The sequence below is a fragment of the Bubalus kerabau genome, chromosome 14, assembly GCF_029407905.1.
Source record: "Bubalus kerabau isolate K-KA32 ecotype Philippines breed swamp buffalo chromosome 14, PCC_UOA_SB_1v2, whole genome shotgun sequence".
Classification (NCBI taxonomy): domain Eukaryota; kingdom Metazoa; phylum Chordata; class Mammalia; order Artiodactyla; family Bovidae; genus Bubalus; species Bubalus kerabau.
The window spans coordinates 22635625-22656112 of NC_073637.1; the positions used below are offsets into that span (position 1 = coordinate 22635625).

Genomic DNA, 20488 nt, shown 5'->3' on the forward strand with positions numbered 1-20488 from the left:
TGCGAACTTGTGTGAGTGCACTGGAACAATTTAATTAGAATTAGCACTCTGGTCAACATCTGCAGGGTAATTTTCTCATAGGTCTCCAAATAGTGCATCATGGATGTTCAATGAATATTCAGTAAATTCATAAATATAGATCTTTCTGTAGACCTAAGGTAGACCATAAACTCAAGAGAGTCTTGATGAATGTAAATGAAGGATGATGACATCGTGTGTGAACAGGGACACAGAATGGTGCGGGGAGGGAGGCTGTGAAGGCTGAGTGCCTGCAGCTTAGCTCATTCATCCTGTGCACCTCCCACTGAATGTTTCCAGCCACATCACAAGACGTGAGAGCTGGAAAAGACCACCCAGTACTTTAAGCTGCTGCAATCACAGAAATGTTTGCCGACACACTGATAGTGGTATCGTTTTTATTATGTTTTCTATTAGGTTCAAGTTCTTCGGAATGCTGGAGAAGAGGTGACCCTGACAGTCTCATTCTTGAAACGAGCACCTGCTTTCCTCAAACTGTCACTGAACGAAGACTGTGCATGTAAGCATTTGTGAAGGATGGGTAAAATGCTCACGTCATGCTTGCTTTCTGAACCATTATTTCCTGACAGTAATTAGTAGCTTCTTTTCAAAGTTGAGATTTCTACCTGAATACAAACATTTTGTCTTAATGTCACAAAGCATTCAATTAACCTTTCTCCAAAGGGAACAGCTGTTGGTTTTGTTTCAAAATGTATTCACATTTAGCTATTTTCCAACTATAACTGGGGAAACATTATTTATTTAAAAATGTGTCATATTAAATATATACATTTTGTATCTCGATTGAATTTCATTCATAATGTTTGATGAATATATATTCTCTAAGTAGAAAGCAATATACTCTTATTCAACTACTGAATTTACTAAATAAGCATTTACACTTAATCTGTCCTGATGAAAATATGGAGATTGAAGGAAGCCCTGGTCTATGTGAAAATGTAATAATTTTCATAAGAGCTACTTAAAATTTTCCATATCTATTTGAACAATATGAAATGAAATGCATACATCTTACAGGTTTTGCTAAAATCAAATAAGAGTATATTTTTAATGAAGTTTACATGAAATGAAATGCAAAGATCCTCAATTCTCAATTGGATCCGTTTTGACAAATGCATGTTTGCTTAGTCCACATGCATATAGATCATAAAATGGTTCTGCTGTGCATCTTCCTATAAATAACATTCCCACAAAAACCCACTGACTTGATTTCTTGCCATCAAGTATTATTTTTTGCTTCTTCTAGAATTTTATGTAATGTAATCAAGCTGTTTTTATTTTTTTACATCTGGCTTCTTTCATAATGAACCATCTCATGGTACATATTTTCAGAACTTTTTTTTACATTGTTGCATAGTGTCCCACTTGTGACTGTAGTGAAGTTGGGTAATACATTTTCCTGCTTACAGGCAAACAAACTGTTTCCGGTGTTTTGCTATTGCAAAGAAAGCTGCTATAAACAATCCTGTACAAGGATGGAGAGTCTTAGTATTTTATGTCACTACTATAACTGGTACTATAAGTACCTAGGAGTGGAATTGCTGAGTGACAAGACAGATGTGCAATTAACTTGCTGACCAACTGCCAAATCTATTTCTAAGAAGGGCATATATTTACGGATCTCTGTGTCCACTCCAGCGTGGGTGAGAGTTTTGGTTGCTCTGCATTAATGCAATATGTGACGGTCACAATTTCTTCAGCTGTTCTCTTGAGTGTCTGGTGGTATCGGATTGAAGTTTCAATTTGCATTTCTCTGAAGGCTGATGATGATTTGCTCCTTGTCGTGTGCTATTTGCATCTCTTATTTTATGATGTGTCTGCTCAAGTCTTTCCCCCCTATTTCTATTGGTATGCCTTTATATTATCACATTGCAGGAGAATACAAGACTGTTTATAAGCCTTTTGTTAGTTACGTGTGTTACAAACATTTCACTCATTTTGTGCATGACTGTATTTTTTACCCAAGGTGTCTCAGTTTGTACAACTCTTTGTGACAGTTTGATTTTATTTTTATAAGATCTAATTTATCATTTTGTTGTTGTTTTGTTGTATATGCTTTTGGTTTTCTGTATCTTCTGTAAAAAATATTTGCCTACCCCTTGGTAGCAAGGATCTCTCTCTACATTTTTGCAAGCAGCTTTTTCAGCTAGATTTTTTTAAAATAGATTTATTTATTTATTTGGCTCTTCCTGCACACAGGATCTTTGATCTTTGTTGAGGCATCTGGGACCTAGTTTCCTCCATGCAGGATCCAACCCGGGCCCTATACATTGGGAGCATGGAGTGTTAGCCACTGGATCACCAGGGGAGCGCCTATAACATTGATTTCTATGTTTACGTTTATAATCTATCTTATAGTAATAACATTTTGGTTCTGAAGTAGGAATCAAGAATGAAGGAATCACCATCTTATTTCCATTAATTTATGCATACTGTATTCTTTCAACAAAACCACAGTGTTGATCATTGCTGCTGCTGCTGCTAAGTCGCTTCAGTCGTGTCCGACTCTGCGACCCCATAGACGGCAGCCCACCAGGCTCCCCTGTCCCTGGGATTCTCCAGGCAAGAGCACTGGAGTGGGTTGCCATTTCCTCCTCTAATGCAGGAAAGTGAAAAGTGAAAGTGAAGTAGCTCAGTCGTGTTCGACTCTTAGCGACCCCATGGACTGTAGCCCACCAGGCTCCTCCGTCCATGGGATTTTCCAGGCAAGAGTACTGGAGTGGGGTGCCATTGCCTTCTCTGAGGTTGATCATTGCAGCTTTATACTACTTTAAAAAGTCATCCAGGGTAGGTTCTTCAACTATGTGATATTTCAAGCTATTTCATTTTGTGTTCAGCTATTCTAGATCCTTGCACTGCTGCGTACATTTTATAAATAGCATATCAATTTCCATATAAAAAGCTATTATGATTTTGAATGTGACTAGATTGAATTGATAAACAATTAGTATACTTAACACCTTAACAACTTTAAATCTTTCATTCCACAAACATATCTTTCCATCTCTTTATATTTTTTTTTCTGTCAATATTTTAGTGTTTCCAATGGGAAAGTATATCATATCTTTCATTAAGTTTAAGTCTTTTATATTTTTGTATTTTAGTGTAAATAATATTTTAAATATTTAATTTTCCAATTATTGGTTGCTAACATACAAAAAACAAGCATTTTTATATATTGACTTTTTGCAACATAGCTTAATTTCCTTACTAATTCTAATAAGATTTTTTGTGCTTTGTAAAAATTTTTCTGCATATGAAGTTATGTCATCTGCAAATAGTGAGTTTTGCTTGTCTCCTTCCAAGCTATATTTCTTTAATTCCTTGTTTTTTCTTGATTATGCACATAGTAATGGGGTGGTCCTCTAGTAATGTGTTGAATGAAGTCCTGAGTGCAGATGTCCTTCCCCTGTGCAAGATACTGGTGGACACCATCCAGCTTTTCGCTGTTAAGTGTGCCATCAGCTGTGGGTGCTCATAGTTGCCCTTTTTATTATTAATTTAGTTACTTAATTTATTTTTAATCAGAGGAAAATTTCTTTACAGTGTTGTGTTGGTTTCTGCCATACAACAATACAGATCAGCCATAATTATACATAATTCCCCTCCCTCTTAAGCCTCCCTCCCTCCCCATCCCACCCCTATAGGTCGTCACAGAGCAGCAGGCTAGGCTCCCCGTGTTATTCAGCAGCTTCCCACTAGCTGTCTACTTTACACATGGTAGTGTGTGTATGTTGGTGCTACTTTCTCCCATCATCCCACTCTTTCCTTTCCCCACCGTGTCCACAAGTCTCTTCTCTATGTCTGTGTCTCCATTCCTGTCCTACAAATAGGTTCACCTGTACCACTTTTCCAAATTTCACATATATGCTTTAATATACAATATTTGCCTTTCTTTCTCTGACTTACTTTGCTCTGTATAACACAGGTGCCTTTTATTGGGCTAGAATAGAAAGTGAAAGTCGCTCAGTCATGTCCAACTCTTTGTGACCCCATGGACTATACAGTCCATAGACTTCTCCAGGCCAGAATACTGGAGTGAGTAGCCATTCCTGTCTTCAGGGGATCTTTCCAACCCAGATATCGAACCCAAGTCTCCCACATTGCAGGTGGATTCTCTACCAGCTGAGCCACTAGGGAAGCCCCAGTTAAAATATAGACACCCTTCTAATCCTGGTTACTGAAGATATTTCTTTTTCTTTCTTTGTTTTAGTAGAAGTTAATGTTGAATTGTGTCAAATATTTTTTTCATCCATTGAGATACTACATTTAAAATTTTTTTTCTGTTGATATGGTAACTTTTTAAAAGTTGATTTTGAATGCCAAATAAAGCTTGCATTCCTAGGATAAACATGATCATGCTGTATTTTTATAGATATATTACAGGTTTTAATTTGTAAAGTCTTGTTATTATTTTTTAATGTATGTTCATTAAAGATTTCCAGATGTATTTTTCCTGTGATGTTTTAGTGGGATTTTGGTACCAAGGTTATTATATCTTTGAAGCAATTACTAAATTGTAAAATCTTAGAAAATCACAAGTCTTTATTTTATATTACTCATCTTTAAAAATAGATATTTGTAGTTTTCTCATGAGGATCTAATACGAACTATTTTAGTTGTAAATTGATTGCATGTCAATGAAGGTGCTCCCAGTGACAGTGTACACAGCAAGAGTGATTGTGAAGACAGAGTACTTACAAAGTTTGCATTACGGAAAATTATGGTAAATACACACGAGATTTGCTAGTACCTTAGTACAAAAAATTAAGTAGGACTTCGTAGCCAAACAAAATCTTGCACCATTTTAAGTATGGTCCGTAAGAATAGGCCTCTTCGGGTAATAAAGTAAAATACTATTTTTATATGGTTGAATGCTTCCCTTAATAAAACCTTAATGCTTCTGAAATCCAAGATAAATATTTGCAGGTCTCTTTTAGGATCCACTTTAGGTTTTCATTTTTATTTTTGTTTACTTCCAAAACTCTGGCTTTGACATAAATAAAACAGAGATAATTTTACTCCCTGGCTTGCATGATACCTGAAGTGACCTGAAGTTCACGGGACAGAAGATGTCCATGCAGAGCAGGTGGGCTTCTAACCAGCAATGCTCTGACTCTTCCCGCAGGTGCACCGAGCGACCAGAGCAGCGGCACCTCCTCCCCGCTCTGTGACAGTGGCCTGCACCTCAACTACCATCCCAACAACACAGTAAGATGCCCAGGGCATGGTCCCCACTAATGAGGAGGGAACCTAGACAAAGCCCAGGGTACACAGAGTTAGAATTTGCTCAAACTGCTCTGGGACCTGGCTTCTCTGACAGACTTGAAATCCTTGGCTGCTTTATTTTTTCAGAATTATGCTAATCCAGGGAGGACGTAAATAAGTAGGTCTGTTATTTTTTTAATGTCATTTTTCTCCTCTCAGGTCTGCACTAAGCCCTTTGTAAGCTGTAGAGACTTAACTTTGAAAGAACATCATAAATCATTTTATAACATGGCATCTTATATGTAATTTGACATAATTTGTTATTTTTCATTTGAAATTATTTCACAAAAAGTAGCTATCTAATTTGTGATATATTAGGATTTCTTAGCCACCTTCATGCCCACCAGGGAATTAATGCAAAGTGATAAAGATGAAAATCTAATCTACACATTGTGTAAAATGTGAGGGATGTTAAACTAGATCTGTATTTAATAATTGATAAAATCAGCATGTTGGTTTTATACACATTTAATAAAGTGCTGATTTTTATTTACCACCTGTACTTTGGAGTAAGCAGTTCTTTTTCTTTTATAAATATTTTGAACTTCCTTGTATTTCACCCTTTGAAACATGCACACATTCTAAAGACAAAACGAATCCTTCCGGTTAAATGTAAGATGGTCATTACCTCTGTGCTCACAAACGTGAAGAGAAGTAGAGCTCACTTACGAAGAATTTTATTTTTCTATTCCAAGTATTAGGATGTATAAGACGTGGAGCTTCCTCTGACCTGTATAATTCACTCTCCATTGGAAATTCTTGACCTCACTGTGGCATTTCACTTCAAAGTCCTCCTTCCGAGCATCTTCATGCCTCTGGCCTCAGTGTACTGAACCGCAAAGCGTCGGTCTCAGCCAAGTCCAGCAGGCTCCCAGTCATTTTCCTTTGCCTTTTTTGTTCTGAAAGAGGAACCATTGGCACCACCAGGGTTGTCTCTGCAAAAGTAAACCAACCACATCCGGTACTTCACTGCCCTTCTCTCTCACTCCTGTCACCAGAGAAGTAACTGTCACCCGGTGGAGAATATCTAAAATGTGGTCTTCAGAAGGCGGCAAGGTCTGAGTGACTCAAACAATGAGCGCATGTGTATGAAGTGAATACAGGCGTCAGTCCGCGCAGCCGTCAGCTCCATCTCGCCGCCGCAGCCCAGCCTCCACCTCCTGCGTGCTCTCATCCATCCCTGCGGTCAACATGCTCGTGACGCCTCTGCTGTCTTTCGGGTTCTTTCACGGGTGGGCCTTGACCCCCACAGCTGTGAGTCGACCGCCTCCCCTCTGAAAGGAGCCTCTGCCTGGAATCAGGGCTCAGTGCCCCGTCCCCACTGTGGCTGCAGCAGGGATGCAGAGATGGGGCACTGAGCAGCCCTCCAGCCTTGGCAAGCAGGTTATACAGTGTCCACCCCGCCCGTCAGGAGCCCACATCCTGCCAGGTTCCCTCCTCATCCCCTTCTCCGGAGACCTCCCCCATCTGTCCCTCACATCAGAGCCTCCATCTCCGCTCTCTCCTGAGAGGCGGGAAGAGCTGTTCTTCTGCAGAGCTGAACAGGCTGGGTGACATGTTATTCTAGTCCCTGCCCCATACCCGTGGACCCCTCTCTAATAAGGAGACGGAAAGAGGAAGCTCAGTGGGTGGGAGCCATTCAGGCTGCTTTATTCTCTTCCCATTACATACACAGCAGTGGCTGTGGACTTGAGTTCACCACTTGTGCCTCAGTGTGGTGCTTGAGTCAATGTCTCCCTTACAAATACCTGACTGCATTAAGGAAACCACTCAGCAATTCCACAGCACAACTGTTCCAAATAAATTCAACTGTCAAATCTTTAAAAACTCCATCATCATAAACTTTTCTTTCTGAGTTATATCTTTCCACTTGATTTCCATTTTTAGTGTTAGGATTGAACATTGTTTGACTTTGCTAAGGATCTTTAGGGCTTCACAGGTGGTGCAAATAGTAACAAACCTGTCTGCCAAGCAGGAGAGGTAAGATGGTTTGATTCCTGGGTCGGGAAGATTCCCTGGAGGAGGGCATAGCAAACCACTCCAATATTCTTTCCTGGAGAATCCTATGGACAGGGAAGCCTGGTGGGCTACAGTCCATAGGGTTGCAAAGAGTCGGACACGACTGAAATGACTTAACACACACATGCATGCAAGGATTTTTAAAGGAATTAATAGCACTTGCAATGTTTTAGACAATAAGAATCAAGACACATATAAATTAAAGTACAATAAAAGTAAAGACAATTATTACATTGCATCTCAATCAAATGGATATTTACTGAGAACCTACCATGTGGGGATCTGTCTAGGTGCCATGGGAAACAGTTAATTATGGTTCCTGACCCAAAAATGTTTAAACCCCAAATCTATAGGCAAATGCGTGAAATAAACTGTTAACATTAGCAGAAAAAGAACAGTGGACATTAGCATCCTAATATCAGAGAAAGGTCTGCTAGAGACTATGAACATCTGACTTAATTTAAATCAACCAGAATTGGGAGACTTCATACCAAACTTGAAGCTTCTCAGGAATTAGTGGGTCACGCAGACTTGGTGGCCAGTTTGGGGAATGGAGGATGGTCTACTCAGAGATTCATAAGATTAGGAGCCTGTGTCCTTCTGACTTGTCACTGATAATGAGGTACCTGGGAACCTGGACAGCAGGGCGCCTTGTGGCACATGTTCCTGGAACGTGCATCGTGGAGTCAGGTCCCTAGGAGAAGCATCAGTCCTTGCGGTGTCTAGTCCTCACTTCTGTCCCAACCCAGGGATGCTGTGTTCAGTTCCTGCGGCATATTTATTTTCTGAAGCAAATTTTGAGTAAGCAGATGCTGTTTGAGTTTCCTGAAACATTGCTTACGTATTTAAGACAACATTTGAAACATATGAGAAAATAACACCTGATGATACGTTAACATCACTCCACTGCCTTACATAACAGTGTAGCCTAGTCCTCCCAAGGACTTGAGGTCACTAATTTTAGGACACATGAGATTCTCCCAATTTGCTCATCAAGGTGAAGAGAGAGTTTGCCTTGTGCTCACCAGGAGGCTTAAACTCAGGCGACTAGCTCACCAGATTCTGAGAAACATTCTCACTATTCACCTTTAATCAGTGCTTTCTATGCCAAGTCCTTAACAAAATTTGGATCTGAATTTTGCCCTATATGGGCTTCCCTGGTGGCTCAGATGGTAAAGAACCCGCCTGTCAATGTAGGAGATGGGGGTTCAATCCCTGGGTTAGGATGATCCATTGGACAAGAGAATGGCAACACACTCCAGTGTTCTTGCCTGAAAATCATATGGATAGAGGAGCCTGGTGGACTATAGTCCATGGGGTCACAAAGAGTCGGACATGACTGAGTAACTGACAGCACACTTTTGCTCTGTATGCATTTCTACTTTGGCCTGATCATTGTTCTTGAGATCTTGAATGGAAATATACCTTGAAATGTGTTACATTTTGTAAAAAGAGTTTATTTTTTAATTAATTAATTTTAATCAGAGGCTAATTACTTCACAATATTGTGGTGGTTTTTGCCATACATTGACATAAATCAGCCACAGGTGTACATGTGTCCCCAATCCTGAAGCCCCCTCCCACATCCCTCCGCATGCCCGCACTCTGGGTTGTCCCAGCGCGCTGGCTTTGATTGCCCTGTTTCATGCATCAAACTTGGACTGGTCATCTCTTTTACATATGATAATATACATGTTTCAATGCTATTCTCTCAAATCATCCCACCCTCGCCTTCTCTCACAGAGTCCAAAAGTCTGTTCTTTATATCTGTGTCTCTTTTACTATCTCATGTATAGGGTTGTCATTACCATCTTTCTAAATTCCATATATATGCATTAATATACTGTATTGGGGTTTTTCTTTCTGACTTCACTCTGTATAATATGCTCCAGTTTCACCCACCACTTTAGTACTGATTCAAATGTGTTCTTTTTAATAGCTGAGTAATATTCCATTGTGTATATGTACCAAAGTTTTCTTATCCATTTGTCTGCTGATGGACATCTAGGTTGCTTCCATGTCCTAGCTATTGTAAACAGTGCTGTGATAAACATTGAGGTACATGTGTCTCTTTCAATTCTGGTTTCCTCAGTGTGTATGGCCAGCAGTGGGATTGCTGGGTTGTATGGCAGTTCTATTTCCAGTTTTTTAAAGGAATCTCCACATTGTTCTCCTTAGTGACTGTACTAGTTTGCATTCCCACCAACAGTGTAAGAGGGTTCCCTTTTCTCTACACCCTCTCCAGCATTTATTGTTTGTAGACTTTTTGATAGCAGCCATTCTGACCAGCGTGAGATGGTACCTCATTGTGGTTTTGATTTGTGTTTCTCTGATAATGAGTGATGTTGAGCATCTTTTTATGTGTTTGTTAGCCATCTGTATGTCTTCTTTGGAGAAATGTCTGTTTAGTTCTTTGGTCCATTTTTTATTGTGTCGTTTATTTTTCTGGTATTGAGCTGCATAAGCTGCTTGCATATTTTGGGGATTAATTCTTTGTCAGTTGCTTTGTTTGCTATTATTTTCTCCTGTTCTGAAGGCTGTCTTTTCACCTTGCTTATAGTTTCCTTTGTTGTGCAGAAGCTTTTAAGTTTAATTAGGTCCAATTTGTTTATTTTTGCTTTTATCTCCATTACTCTGGGAGGTGGGTCATAGAGGATCTTGCTGTGACTTACATCAGAGAGTGTTTTGCCTATGTTTTCCTCTAGGAGTTTTATAGTTTCTGGTCTTACCTTTAGGTCTTTAATCCATTTTGAGTTTATTTTTGTGTGTGGTGTTAGAAAGTGTTCTAGTTTCATTCTTTTACAGGTGGCTGACCAGTTTTCCCAGCACCATTTGTTAAAGAGATTGTCTTTTCTCCATTGTATATTTTTGCCTCCTTTGTCAAAGATAAGGTATCCATAGGTGTGTGGCTTTGTCTCTGGGCTTTCTATTTTGTTCCATTGATCTGTATTTCCATCTTTGTGCCAGTACCATACTGTCATGATGACTGTAGCTTTGTAGTATAGTCTGAAGTCAGGCAAGAGTTTATTTTAAAGCAAAGACTGTTAATGCTACTTTTCCCATTTGTGCTATTAATATTATAGGAAACAACATTCTTGACATTGAAGAATAAATGTTTTGAAAGTTAGTTATGGGCCTTAAAACCATTAAAATCTTTGTGTTGTTAGATCATTGTATGCAATCAAAAATAATTCTGGCAGTTGTTACAGAAAAAGACTAGAAAGTAAATTTATATTCTACTGTCATAATTTAAGCAATAAGTATAAATAATTTTCAAAAGACACCAGATATTTGACTGTAAATAACAGATCTGTAAAATGAAATGCACTAACCTTAATTATTTCAATAGCTGAAGTGGGAGTTATAACATTTTTTATGAGAAAGAAATGTATGAGGAAGTGACATTTTTCAACTTTGATACTTAAAGACTCCAGGTTGAGGTGCTATATCAGGAAGGGTCAAAGGTCATGTGTATTTTCATACCTGCCAGCACACAAAGTCTATAAAATGTAATTGATAAAGCTTATCATCCTCTCCTATGGTGATTTCATTCTCCATATTCCATTTCCCATGTCTTTTATGTTCTTTTACTTTTTCTGTCCATTTGTTCAGGAAACAATGGAGTGAGAGGAGTTCTTTGTGCTTTTCATGAACAATGAGGGTCCGTCTGTAAATAATTTGCCTGAAATAACTTTGCAGAATTGTGAAATAATCAAGACAAAAATCTGAGTCATTCTTTCCATCATTTCAGCACTGATTATGAATGTTATATGTTGCGCTCTGGGCCACATGTTGGCTGTGGAGTCAGAGAGATATAGGTCCGAGTGGATCCTGACACTGCTGCTGACCAGCTGGGGGCCTCTGGTCAATGCCTGACTGCACAGCCTCCCAGGTGGGGCCTCAAGCAAAAGCCCACAAGTGGGTTACTGCCTCTCCCTTCTCTGGGCTGCTTGGTTGGGTCCAGCCTGACCAAGGAAACCACGTCGGTTTTCCCCAGGATGTCACATAGGATGGTGGTTTCAAGTACCCCTGTGCAGAAAAGACTTAGGAGGAGTTGTGGGTTCCGTTGGTGACAGCCATGACTTTGGAGACAGATGCATGGGTGCACAGACTTGGTGAGTGACTCTCCCAGGACTCGTCAGTTGGGGAAGCATGATTCTGAACCCAGGTGGCTTCATTCTAATGGGGGCTCAGCCCTCTCCCCCTGGTGCACAGCTACTGTCTCATCTGGGCCACGTGCTGACTGTCTGTGACATCTGACACGAGGAGAAAGGGGGTGGTTGATGTGAACCCTGGGTGTCTGCATCACAGTCACCACGGAAGCCCTGAACGCGACCATCCTGCACAAAGGCTGAGCCCCCGAGAGACTGGACACCAAGGGGGCCTCTTGACCGTCTAAGCCAGACCTTCCTTCCAGGTGCTCCAAACTGCTCCAAGGATTTCATGGACTTTCACTGGCACAACTGTTGACAATTAACATAGTAATACCAGAGAGCTCTCAACCTTTAGTGAAAATAATAGAAGATTTTTTTTTGCCATAACCAATTTTGAAGAAATTATACCAGAAGAAAAGGTTAATAATATCTAGACTCACAGAAGTTCAATATTTAGACTAAAACAGAATCTCCTTCTAGTATCATCACTCAAGAATGAGAGAAATCTTACCTGGGAAATCCCATGAACAGAGGAGCATGGTGGGCTACAGTCCATGGGGACACAAAGAATCAGACATGCCTGAGCACCCATCTATACACAAAGAATCTCTAGACTAGAGACAAATCCACGTCAGCAGCTCTCTGATCAAACTGAGCCTTGGCTGGCAGAAGCCAGGCCAACCTACACACCAGCATCATTCCCTGTACTAGAGCCAAGGAGAAATCCAACAGTGAAAGAAAATGAAAGAAACACTGATCAACACCCACTGAAAAGCTCAAATTTTATTCAAATGTATGTCTTCTCTCTACAAAAGGAAAAAAACACAGACTTTTTATGGAATTTAAAATACATGGAATTTCAAACCAGTAGTGGTTATCTTAACATAACTTTAAAACAATACAGGAAAATACGAACATCTTAACATAAAGTTAAATAAATTGACAATGATTTCCTTGAGTACTGTTTGAGAGTTGTTTTAGAAGAATATTCATTCTATTCAAAAATATTAACTAACCAATGAATCGCAAGCCCTTGTAATGTTTTGTGCTTCACAGATAGAAAATACTTGCTAACTGAACTTATTTTTTTGTCACCTACTAGTTCATCACAGTTACAGTTTGACCCGTCTTTGCATTCTTGAATGGATTCAGTTGTCCCAATTTTATTTTTTCTTCCAGCTCCTGACCCATTATTTTCATATGTTTTTCACTATAATTTTTCATCTCAACGATTCCCTCCTCACTTTCTTATAGGATTCCATTAATGGAGACATTAGCAAATTTAATTTCATTGCCAGTGAATATGGATATCCCATGGTATTCTGTCCCTGTCTTTGGATTGCTTAGGGGGAAATAGCCCTATGGTGGAAGGGGTTTGTGGCCTCGATGCTGAAAGTCTGTTTTCCTTTCAGGACACACTGTCCTGCTCATCGTGGCCCGCGTCCCCGGGGCTGCGGTGGGAGAAGCGGTGGTGCGACCTGAGGCTCATCCCGCTGCTGCACTCACGGTTCTCCCAGTACCTTCCCGGGACCGACCTGAGCCGGTGAGTTCCACGGGCGCCGACAGTGAGGCCTGGAGTCTGACTGGTGACGGGACTATGATTCCTTGTTCAGTGTGCTTCCAAAAGTGGGAAGAGGGCCAGGTAGCAAACACACCGCAGTGCAAGTGGTGGGCGTGGGCTTGGCTCGCTTCTCAGCCCTGCTGACCGAGCCCTGGGAACCCTCAGACACCAGCTCTACCCCTGTGGCCGTCCGCACCGTGGGGCCTCTGCTCCATGGCTGGGCCGGCCTTGCTGACACCAAGGAGGGTGGATGGCTGGGGCCATGGACACTGTGCTGTTGCTGCAGGTGGTGATGAACCCCCAGCTCTCCGTGGAACCTGCTCACAGAGGCAGGGATGGAGGGGAACTGAGGGCAGTCAGCCCCCGCCCACCACCTCACCCCATCTTGGGGAGGACAGGTGGAGTGGGGCCTGAGGTCCCTTTGAGCCAGAGCAGTCAGTGTGGGAAGAGGGTACAGAGTCCAGCAGCCCCTCCTCGGGTCACCTCGCCCAGCCCAGCAGCTGCAGACTTAGGCTAGAGTTGCTGCCGTCTTCCGCTTTAGCCTTCCTATCGATGTAAGGTGTGGGTACACTGTGTCACATGACCTTAACTGGTGTGTCCTAATGATGTTGCGCGTCTTTCCACATGTGTATTTATCACAGGAAATCCTCTTTGGTGAAATATCTCTTTGTTTTTTGATCATTTAGTAAATTGGCTTTACTTATGTATTTTTACCCTTTTATTTTTTACTGTTGAGATTTGAGAGTTTTGTATATATTCAAGAAAAAAAGTCCTTTGTATCAACACGCTAGTTTTTCTATTCTGTTTTTTTTAACTTATTTTTAATTTTCAAAGTAATTAAATATTTAAAATTTTAATATTCCCTCTATTATATCACTATACATACACCTTTTATTTAGCTTTAGTTATCGTCTAAACATTACACCATATGTCTTAGTCCTTCCAGGCTGCCGTGACAAAATATGGCAGATAATAATAGCAGTTGTTGTTCTCTAGTCACTTAGTCGTGTCAGACTCTTTTGCGACCTCGTGGATTGTCGCCCACCAGGCTTCTCTGTCCCTGGGATTCTCCAGGCAAGACTACTGGAGTGGTTTGCCACTACCTCCTCCAGCGGATCTTCCCAACCCATAGATCTAACCTGTGTCTCTTGCCTTGGCAGGTGGGTACTTTACCACTGTGCCACCTGGGAAGCCCCAGTACTCGCAGCAAACAACAGAAATGGTTTCTTACAGCTCTGGGTGCTGGAAGCCTTGGTTTAAGGCATCCAGGTCATGGCTGAGTCCTCAAGTTCTTTGACGAAGACCACTCCTAATTCGTGCCTGCTGTCTTCTCCTCTGCCCTCCCTTGGGGTGGGGCCTGGGGTCACTCCCGAGACTCTTTTATGAACTACTGATCTTGTGCGTGAGGCCTTGACCCTCGTGGCTTCAGCATCTCCTCTTGCACCATCATGTTGGTCACTAGGATTTCAAAATGTGACTAGGAGGTTTGGCACCAACACTCAGACCACCATGCACGATTTATTAGTGTTTAATGCAACTTATTTTGGAGAAGGAAATGGCATCCCACTCCAGTACTCTTGCCTAGAGAACCTCATTGACAGATGAGCCTGGTGGGCTATAGTCCAAGGGGTTGCAAGAGTCGAACATGACTTAGCAACTAAACTACCACCAGTACAACTTATTAATTTTACCTCTTTCAGGAAATTTTAGAAACTTAAAACACCTTAACTAATTCCTTTATTTCTTTCTTATCTTTGTGCATATTTCTGAAGATATTTGAATTATATTGTTGTTGTTGTTCAGTCGCTGAGTTGTGTCCAACTCCTCGTGTCTCTATGAACTGCAGCACGCCGGGCTTCCCTATCCTTCACCATCTCCCAGAATTTGCTCAAACTCATGTCCATTGAGTCACCAATGCCATTCAACCATTTCATCCTCTGTCACCTCCTTCTCCTCCTGCCCTCAGTCTTTCCCAGCATCAGGGTCTTTGCCAGTGAGTCAGCCGTTTGCATCAGGTGACCAAAGTATTAGAGATTCACCTTCAGCCTCAGTCTTTCCAATGAATCTTCAAGGTTGAATTATATATGTATCTTAAATTCCTCAAGATATTTTTTTTTGTTTTCAGATAACTGTTATTCAAATATGCCCTACTTTTAATCTTTCTGCTTCTGTTTATTTGTTTCTTTTGAATCTATTTGTCTTCTGCTTTAAGAAGTTTTAAAATATTTCTATTAATGGTATTTTTAGTGTGTGTATTTGTTCTTTTTGTTTTTACTTTAAAAATCTTTTGTAGTTAAACGATGTAGAAATGTTTAGCTAAAGAAATTTATGAGACAAAGGAAATGTATAAATCTAGATGACTTCTTCCATTTTTATTTTTATGACACCTCAACACATCAACAGCTTTTAGCAGTTGAATTAATTACACTCAGTGACTATGACAGTAATAAGCAGTTATAAACACAACACTCTTCTGAGTGGATTGCACAACAATTCAGATTCAAGAGCTAATTTATTGTTCACTCATTCACTCAATAAATATCGATTTAATGTCTATATGCAAGATGTTGTGTTTGCTTCTTTCCCTGAAGGAGCTCATGGGCCAGTGGCAGTTGAGAAAGTGAGGGAAATAAAAGAAAAAAGATAAATTAGTGCCCCATGATGACAAATATACAAAATTGTTGAACTTGGATCAAAAGCCAGGACATTATGAGTTGGTTGGTTTTTCCAAGGCCCATAATGTTAACTTTGGTGATATAATACCTCTCATTTTTAATTGCAACAAAATTGTGTTACTGTCATAGCTATTGTGTAAATATGAATTAAAACATCATAACATTTTATCAATAATAAGACAGTTTATGTTTGTTATATAATGACTTGGAAATATGTGTTTTGGTTCAATTTTGAAGTATCATAATATTGCAGAACATTTCAGTGTCGGGAGATTAGAATGGGAAGGTTATTAAGGAGAAGAAAGTGCTTCATTGTATTAACTATAGAACAGAAATCCTGAATAGACTGAGAAACAGATTAATTTCCATACGACCCCATTCCTCTAAGCCAGTCATGCCTTCATGCTGCTGCTGTTTGTTTTTGGAGGAATCACCTCCTGTCTAAAGCGTGTGCCTTGTCTCCTATGCCCTGTATAAGCCATCCATCCAGGTGGACCCCAGACCCTGCTCCCTCATTTTCCTTTACAGGAAGCTCTCGTTGATCCATAGCCTTTGTAATATTCTTGAGCTGATGTTTACTTTCCCTCCCACTCACACATGTGCAGTCCCACATCAGCTTGTATTTGCCGGTCATCCTACCTTATCTGACACAATCAACCCAGTGCACACAAATCTGACCATGGGGTCTTCCATGGAGGTTCAGCCACGGTTCCCATAGACTTGAAGCTCCTTCCGTGATATTCACCGGGCTGCCCTGTCTAACTCTGCCTGCTTTCCCACAGTCCCGCTAACCCCCTCCTGGACAAGGCCGTCCAGCCACTCCAGACTGGTGCAGCTTAGGCTCTGCAACTCTCCCTCCTGCTTGCAATGCCCTTCCACCACCGCCTTCTCCTCCTCACTCCTCACAAAGTAAACTTCTCCTGCATGTGCCTGCATGCCATGAACAATGAACACAAACATGAATTACTAACTGTGTAAATAAGAATTGCATATATTGATGTATATGCATATTGACCCATTCCAGTACTCTTTCCTGGAAAATCCCATAGACAGAGGAGCCTGGTAGGCTGCAGTCCATGGGGTCGCTAAGAGTTGGACACAACTGAGCGACTTCGCTTTCACTTTTCACTTTCATGCATTGGAGAAGGAAATGGCAACCCACTCCAGTGTTCTTGCCTGGAGAATCCCAGGGACGGGGGAGCCTGGTGGGTGGCCATCTATGGGGTCACACAGAGTCGGACACGACTAAAACGACTTAGCAGCAGCAGCAGCAGCAACATGCATATTGACAATTAATTATTTATGAATTTTTCATGCAACAGAAGAATAAATTTGTAGTTTAAATGAAAAAAATTACTTTGAAATTTAGCAACATTTGAGCATAACTTTTGTTGCCAGAATAGTGATCAAGAATCATTAGAAAAATAGAAAACAATATTGAGTGGAAAGTGGAAAAAATTCAAATTATCTAACTGTAATCTTGTCACTGTGGGTTTTTTTTGAGCAAGTGTGTGTGTGTGTGTTTGTATCTGTGTGTGTGTGTGCACAAAGAATTGTAATTTAATCTAGGAATCCTCAAGACTACTACAAATGTTGTTAAATTTTCATATTTCCCAATACCTCAATGCTAACTTAGCAGCTGCATGTGTATGCTAAGTCACTTCAGTTGTGTCTGACTCTTTGCTACTCCATGGATGGTAGCCTGCCAGGCTCCTCTGTCCATGGGATTCTCCACTCAAGAATACTGGAGTGGGTTGCCATGCCCTCCTCCAGAGGATCTTCTGGACCCAGGGATCAAACCCGCATCTCTTATGTCTCCTGCATTGGGAGGCAGGTTCTTTACCACTAGCACCACCTGGGAAGTCCTACTTAGTAGGTAGTGTAGTTTACTGATTTCAGAGAGTATCTGATCAAACAAGCTGAAAAAAAGAAATCTTGTTTTTCTTTCTTTTTTTTTTTTTTTTTTTTTTTACAATTACTGATTATCTTGACCTAAAGAATTCCATTTTCTAGAAGCACAAATATCCCCACAGCCTTGGGGCTCTGGCTAAGTGCTGGGTGACACATGCTTACCAAACTTTCTTAAATATTGCCTCAGGGTCACACATTGGCAGTTCTTTCTCAGTGCTTCAGTGATCAATGAGAGGATTTGGGTCCCACCAGTTACTCCATAAATGTTTGTTGAATCTGTAAAGTATGTTTTCCTCATTCTCTGTTAGGGGAAATCGGGGCACAACTAAGTGGACTAATGTGCCAGTGCTCTTATTTATTCAATAGCAGAAGTAGAAACAGGGCCCAGGCTAATATCTTGATGACCTGTTTATTTTGTAAGAGGTTGTATGTAATCAAAGAAACCATTGAAATATTTCACTTATATTCATGAAAGGGCTTCTGACAAATAACCTGCAAAGTGGAAACAGAATGTACAATTGGTATATAGTAGTGTATAAGCCTGGGTTTATAAAGGCTAGTCCTTGCAAATGACTGTGGAGACTGTGTGCCACATGCGATTGCATGGGTTGTGGGTTTCCTCTAAGCGCATCAACTCTAATCAGCTAAAAATACCCAGCTGCCATGATTCATTTACAGCAGAGAGGACAAATATGTTCAAGACATGCTTTAATTTCTGGTACATGAAGCAACGGTTACCATAATCAGAGAGCAGAAAGAAACGTTGTTGCTAACTCAAATTAGTTCTCATTTTCCATGGATAGTTGAGCTTCTGACTGCATATCTTAAATGTCTTACTCACTAGTGAATATCAGAATTAAAGTTGAGAAAGTCATGGGAAGTTAAAGTATTCTTTTTGTGCTGTGCATGTTTTTTTCTTGTCACAAATTCAAAAGAATATTATTTCAAAGAGAAAGACAATAGTTGCCCCCTCTCAGACTTTTTATGTGTTTTTCAGAGCAAATAAAAAAGAATATTTGAACACTTTCCCATAATCAGTTGAAAATGCTTGGTCAAATTTATCAGAACAAGTGTCTCTAAAAATATTAATAATGTGGATGCAAAGGGCCTTCAGTGTGAAAGTCTCTGGAGCATGTCCGGTTCTGAGGTCTGGACCAGTCTCATGGGACAGGAGAGAGACACCAGCCTCATGATGAAGCTAGGCCAGATAATTGCCAGCTGGAGTGTCTTTATTTTTGAAATTGAAATATGTGTAATATCCACAAACACCTACTTAACAAAATTCAGAAGAGACAAAAAAGCAATTTAATTGGAGAAAAACATATAAATGTACACTATTTACATAGCCTTTGGAATGCTGAACTACATCATTTGTCTATTGCTTCAAAACTGGCTGGGATTTAAAGATAGTTTGTGCATTTTCTGAAGTGTATTGTGTTGCACCACAGAGTAATTTTCAAGCATGAGGCATTTGGCTACTTTCCATTCATTTTGGGATTTTTATCTATTCCTCTCCATTAAGCTTATATTGAAACATGCAAGAACTTGAAACAGAAAAATAAAAGTAAGTAATTAAAGCTGCGGAAAGCTGCTTTAAACTCTACAGCACTTTTGTAAACAACTTAGGATGGCATTATTTAATTTTCTCTAACAACAACAAAAACTCAAGAAAAGACAATAGAGATATTCAGGCTGGCCAGAGCACTTTTAAGGAGATTGTGGTTGTTATTGAAATGCAAACATCTATATAAATTTACAGCGTGAATATTTAGACGTGAAGAGCTGTGGACCCTTGTCCAAAACCATCCCTGAGAAGACAAACAGCTGGATGAACAGCTGAGAAAGTGCTTCAGCTCATGACAGCATGAGAGTTTTAAATGATGCTCGGTATCTGGGTGCGGGGTTTTCGTGCGAGCTTTCCATCAGAAATGCACTGAAAAATGTCAAGAGGAGATGGTAGCCAAAATAATGGATAAACATCTATGCATAACTTTGTGATATGCAGGGAACAGGGAGAATCCCTCTCAAAGGTCTTTGACATGTTTCCATTTACATAATATATTGTACATCTCCAAGTTTCTCCAAACTTACCTGTTTCTCAAGATGCTTTAAGTAATTCAAAATTGTGGTCATCTGGGTTCATATTTGTATGCATGTGTGCTAAATTGCTTAGTCGTGTCCAACTCTTTGCAACACTATGGACTGTAGCCCACAGGCTCCTCTGTGCATGGGATTCTCCATGCATGAGTACTGAAGTGGGTTGCATGCCCTCCTCCAGGGGATCTTCCCAACCCAGGGATCGAACCCATGTCTCTTATGGCTCCTGCCTTGGCAGGTAGGTTCTTTACTACTAGTGCCAGCTGGGAAACTGGGTTTATCTTTAGTGTTCCGTGTAATAACAGATTTTTTAAGATATAAGGAAAGAGGAATTTGAAGCTGCATTTATGTGGTCTGCAAGAAGAGCCTTTGAGCAGACAGCTATCTCAAGTTGCACACAGACACCCGAGATGATGTCTTGGTCTGATTTGCTCTGACGTCTCTGCAGGCAGAACGCCTTCCAAGTCACCGCCGTGGACGGGGTCTGCAGCGGGGTCATCCAGTGTCTCTCCGCAGAGGACTGCGGGGAGTGGCTGCAAGCAATAGCCACCAACATTTCCAGCCTCACAAAGCACAACGTAAGTAGTGGTTCCAGGAATGCTGGGAAAGCTCCTCCGCCTGCCTCAGTGAACCTCTTCAGTATACAAGTTAACTCCATCAGCTGTTTGGTGTTCTGCTAGGAATGGACCACTGCACACCCACCATAAGAGCTATTATTAAAGTGGATTATACTTGCTCAAAGAAAGCCACTCGATCTTGAGTGT

General features: G+C 40.6%; 1 protein-coding gene across 2 annotated transcripts in view; it reads left to right on the top strand.

Moving 5' to 3' along the window:
- SNTG1 (syntrophin gamma 1) overlaps positions 1-20488 on the top strand; it is a 147160-nt gene that overhangs the window by 49977 nt on the left and 76695 nt on the right. For both annotated transcript variants that reach the window (XM_055545957.1, XM_055545958.1), the window contains exons 7-10: positions 436-538; positions 5168-5250; positions 12893-13023; positions 20173-20302. In XM_055545957.1, coding sequence (XP_055401932.1) covers positions 436-538; positions 5168-5250; positions 12893-13023; positions 20173-20302 — 447 coding nt within the window. The remainder of the gene's footprint in view (positions 1-435; positions 539-5167; positions 5251-12892; positions 13024-20172; positions 20303-20488) is intronic.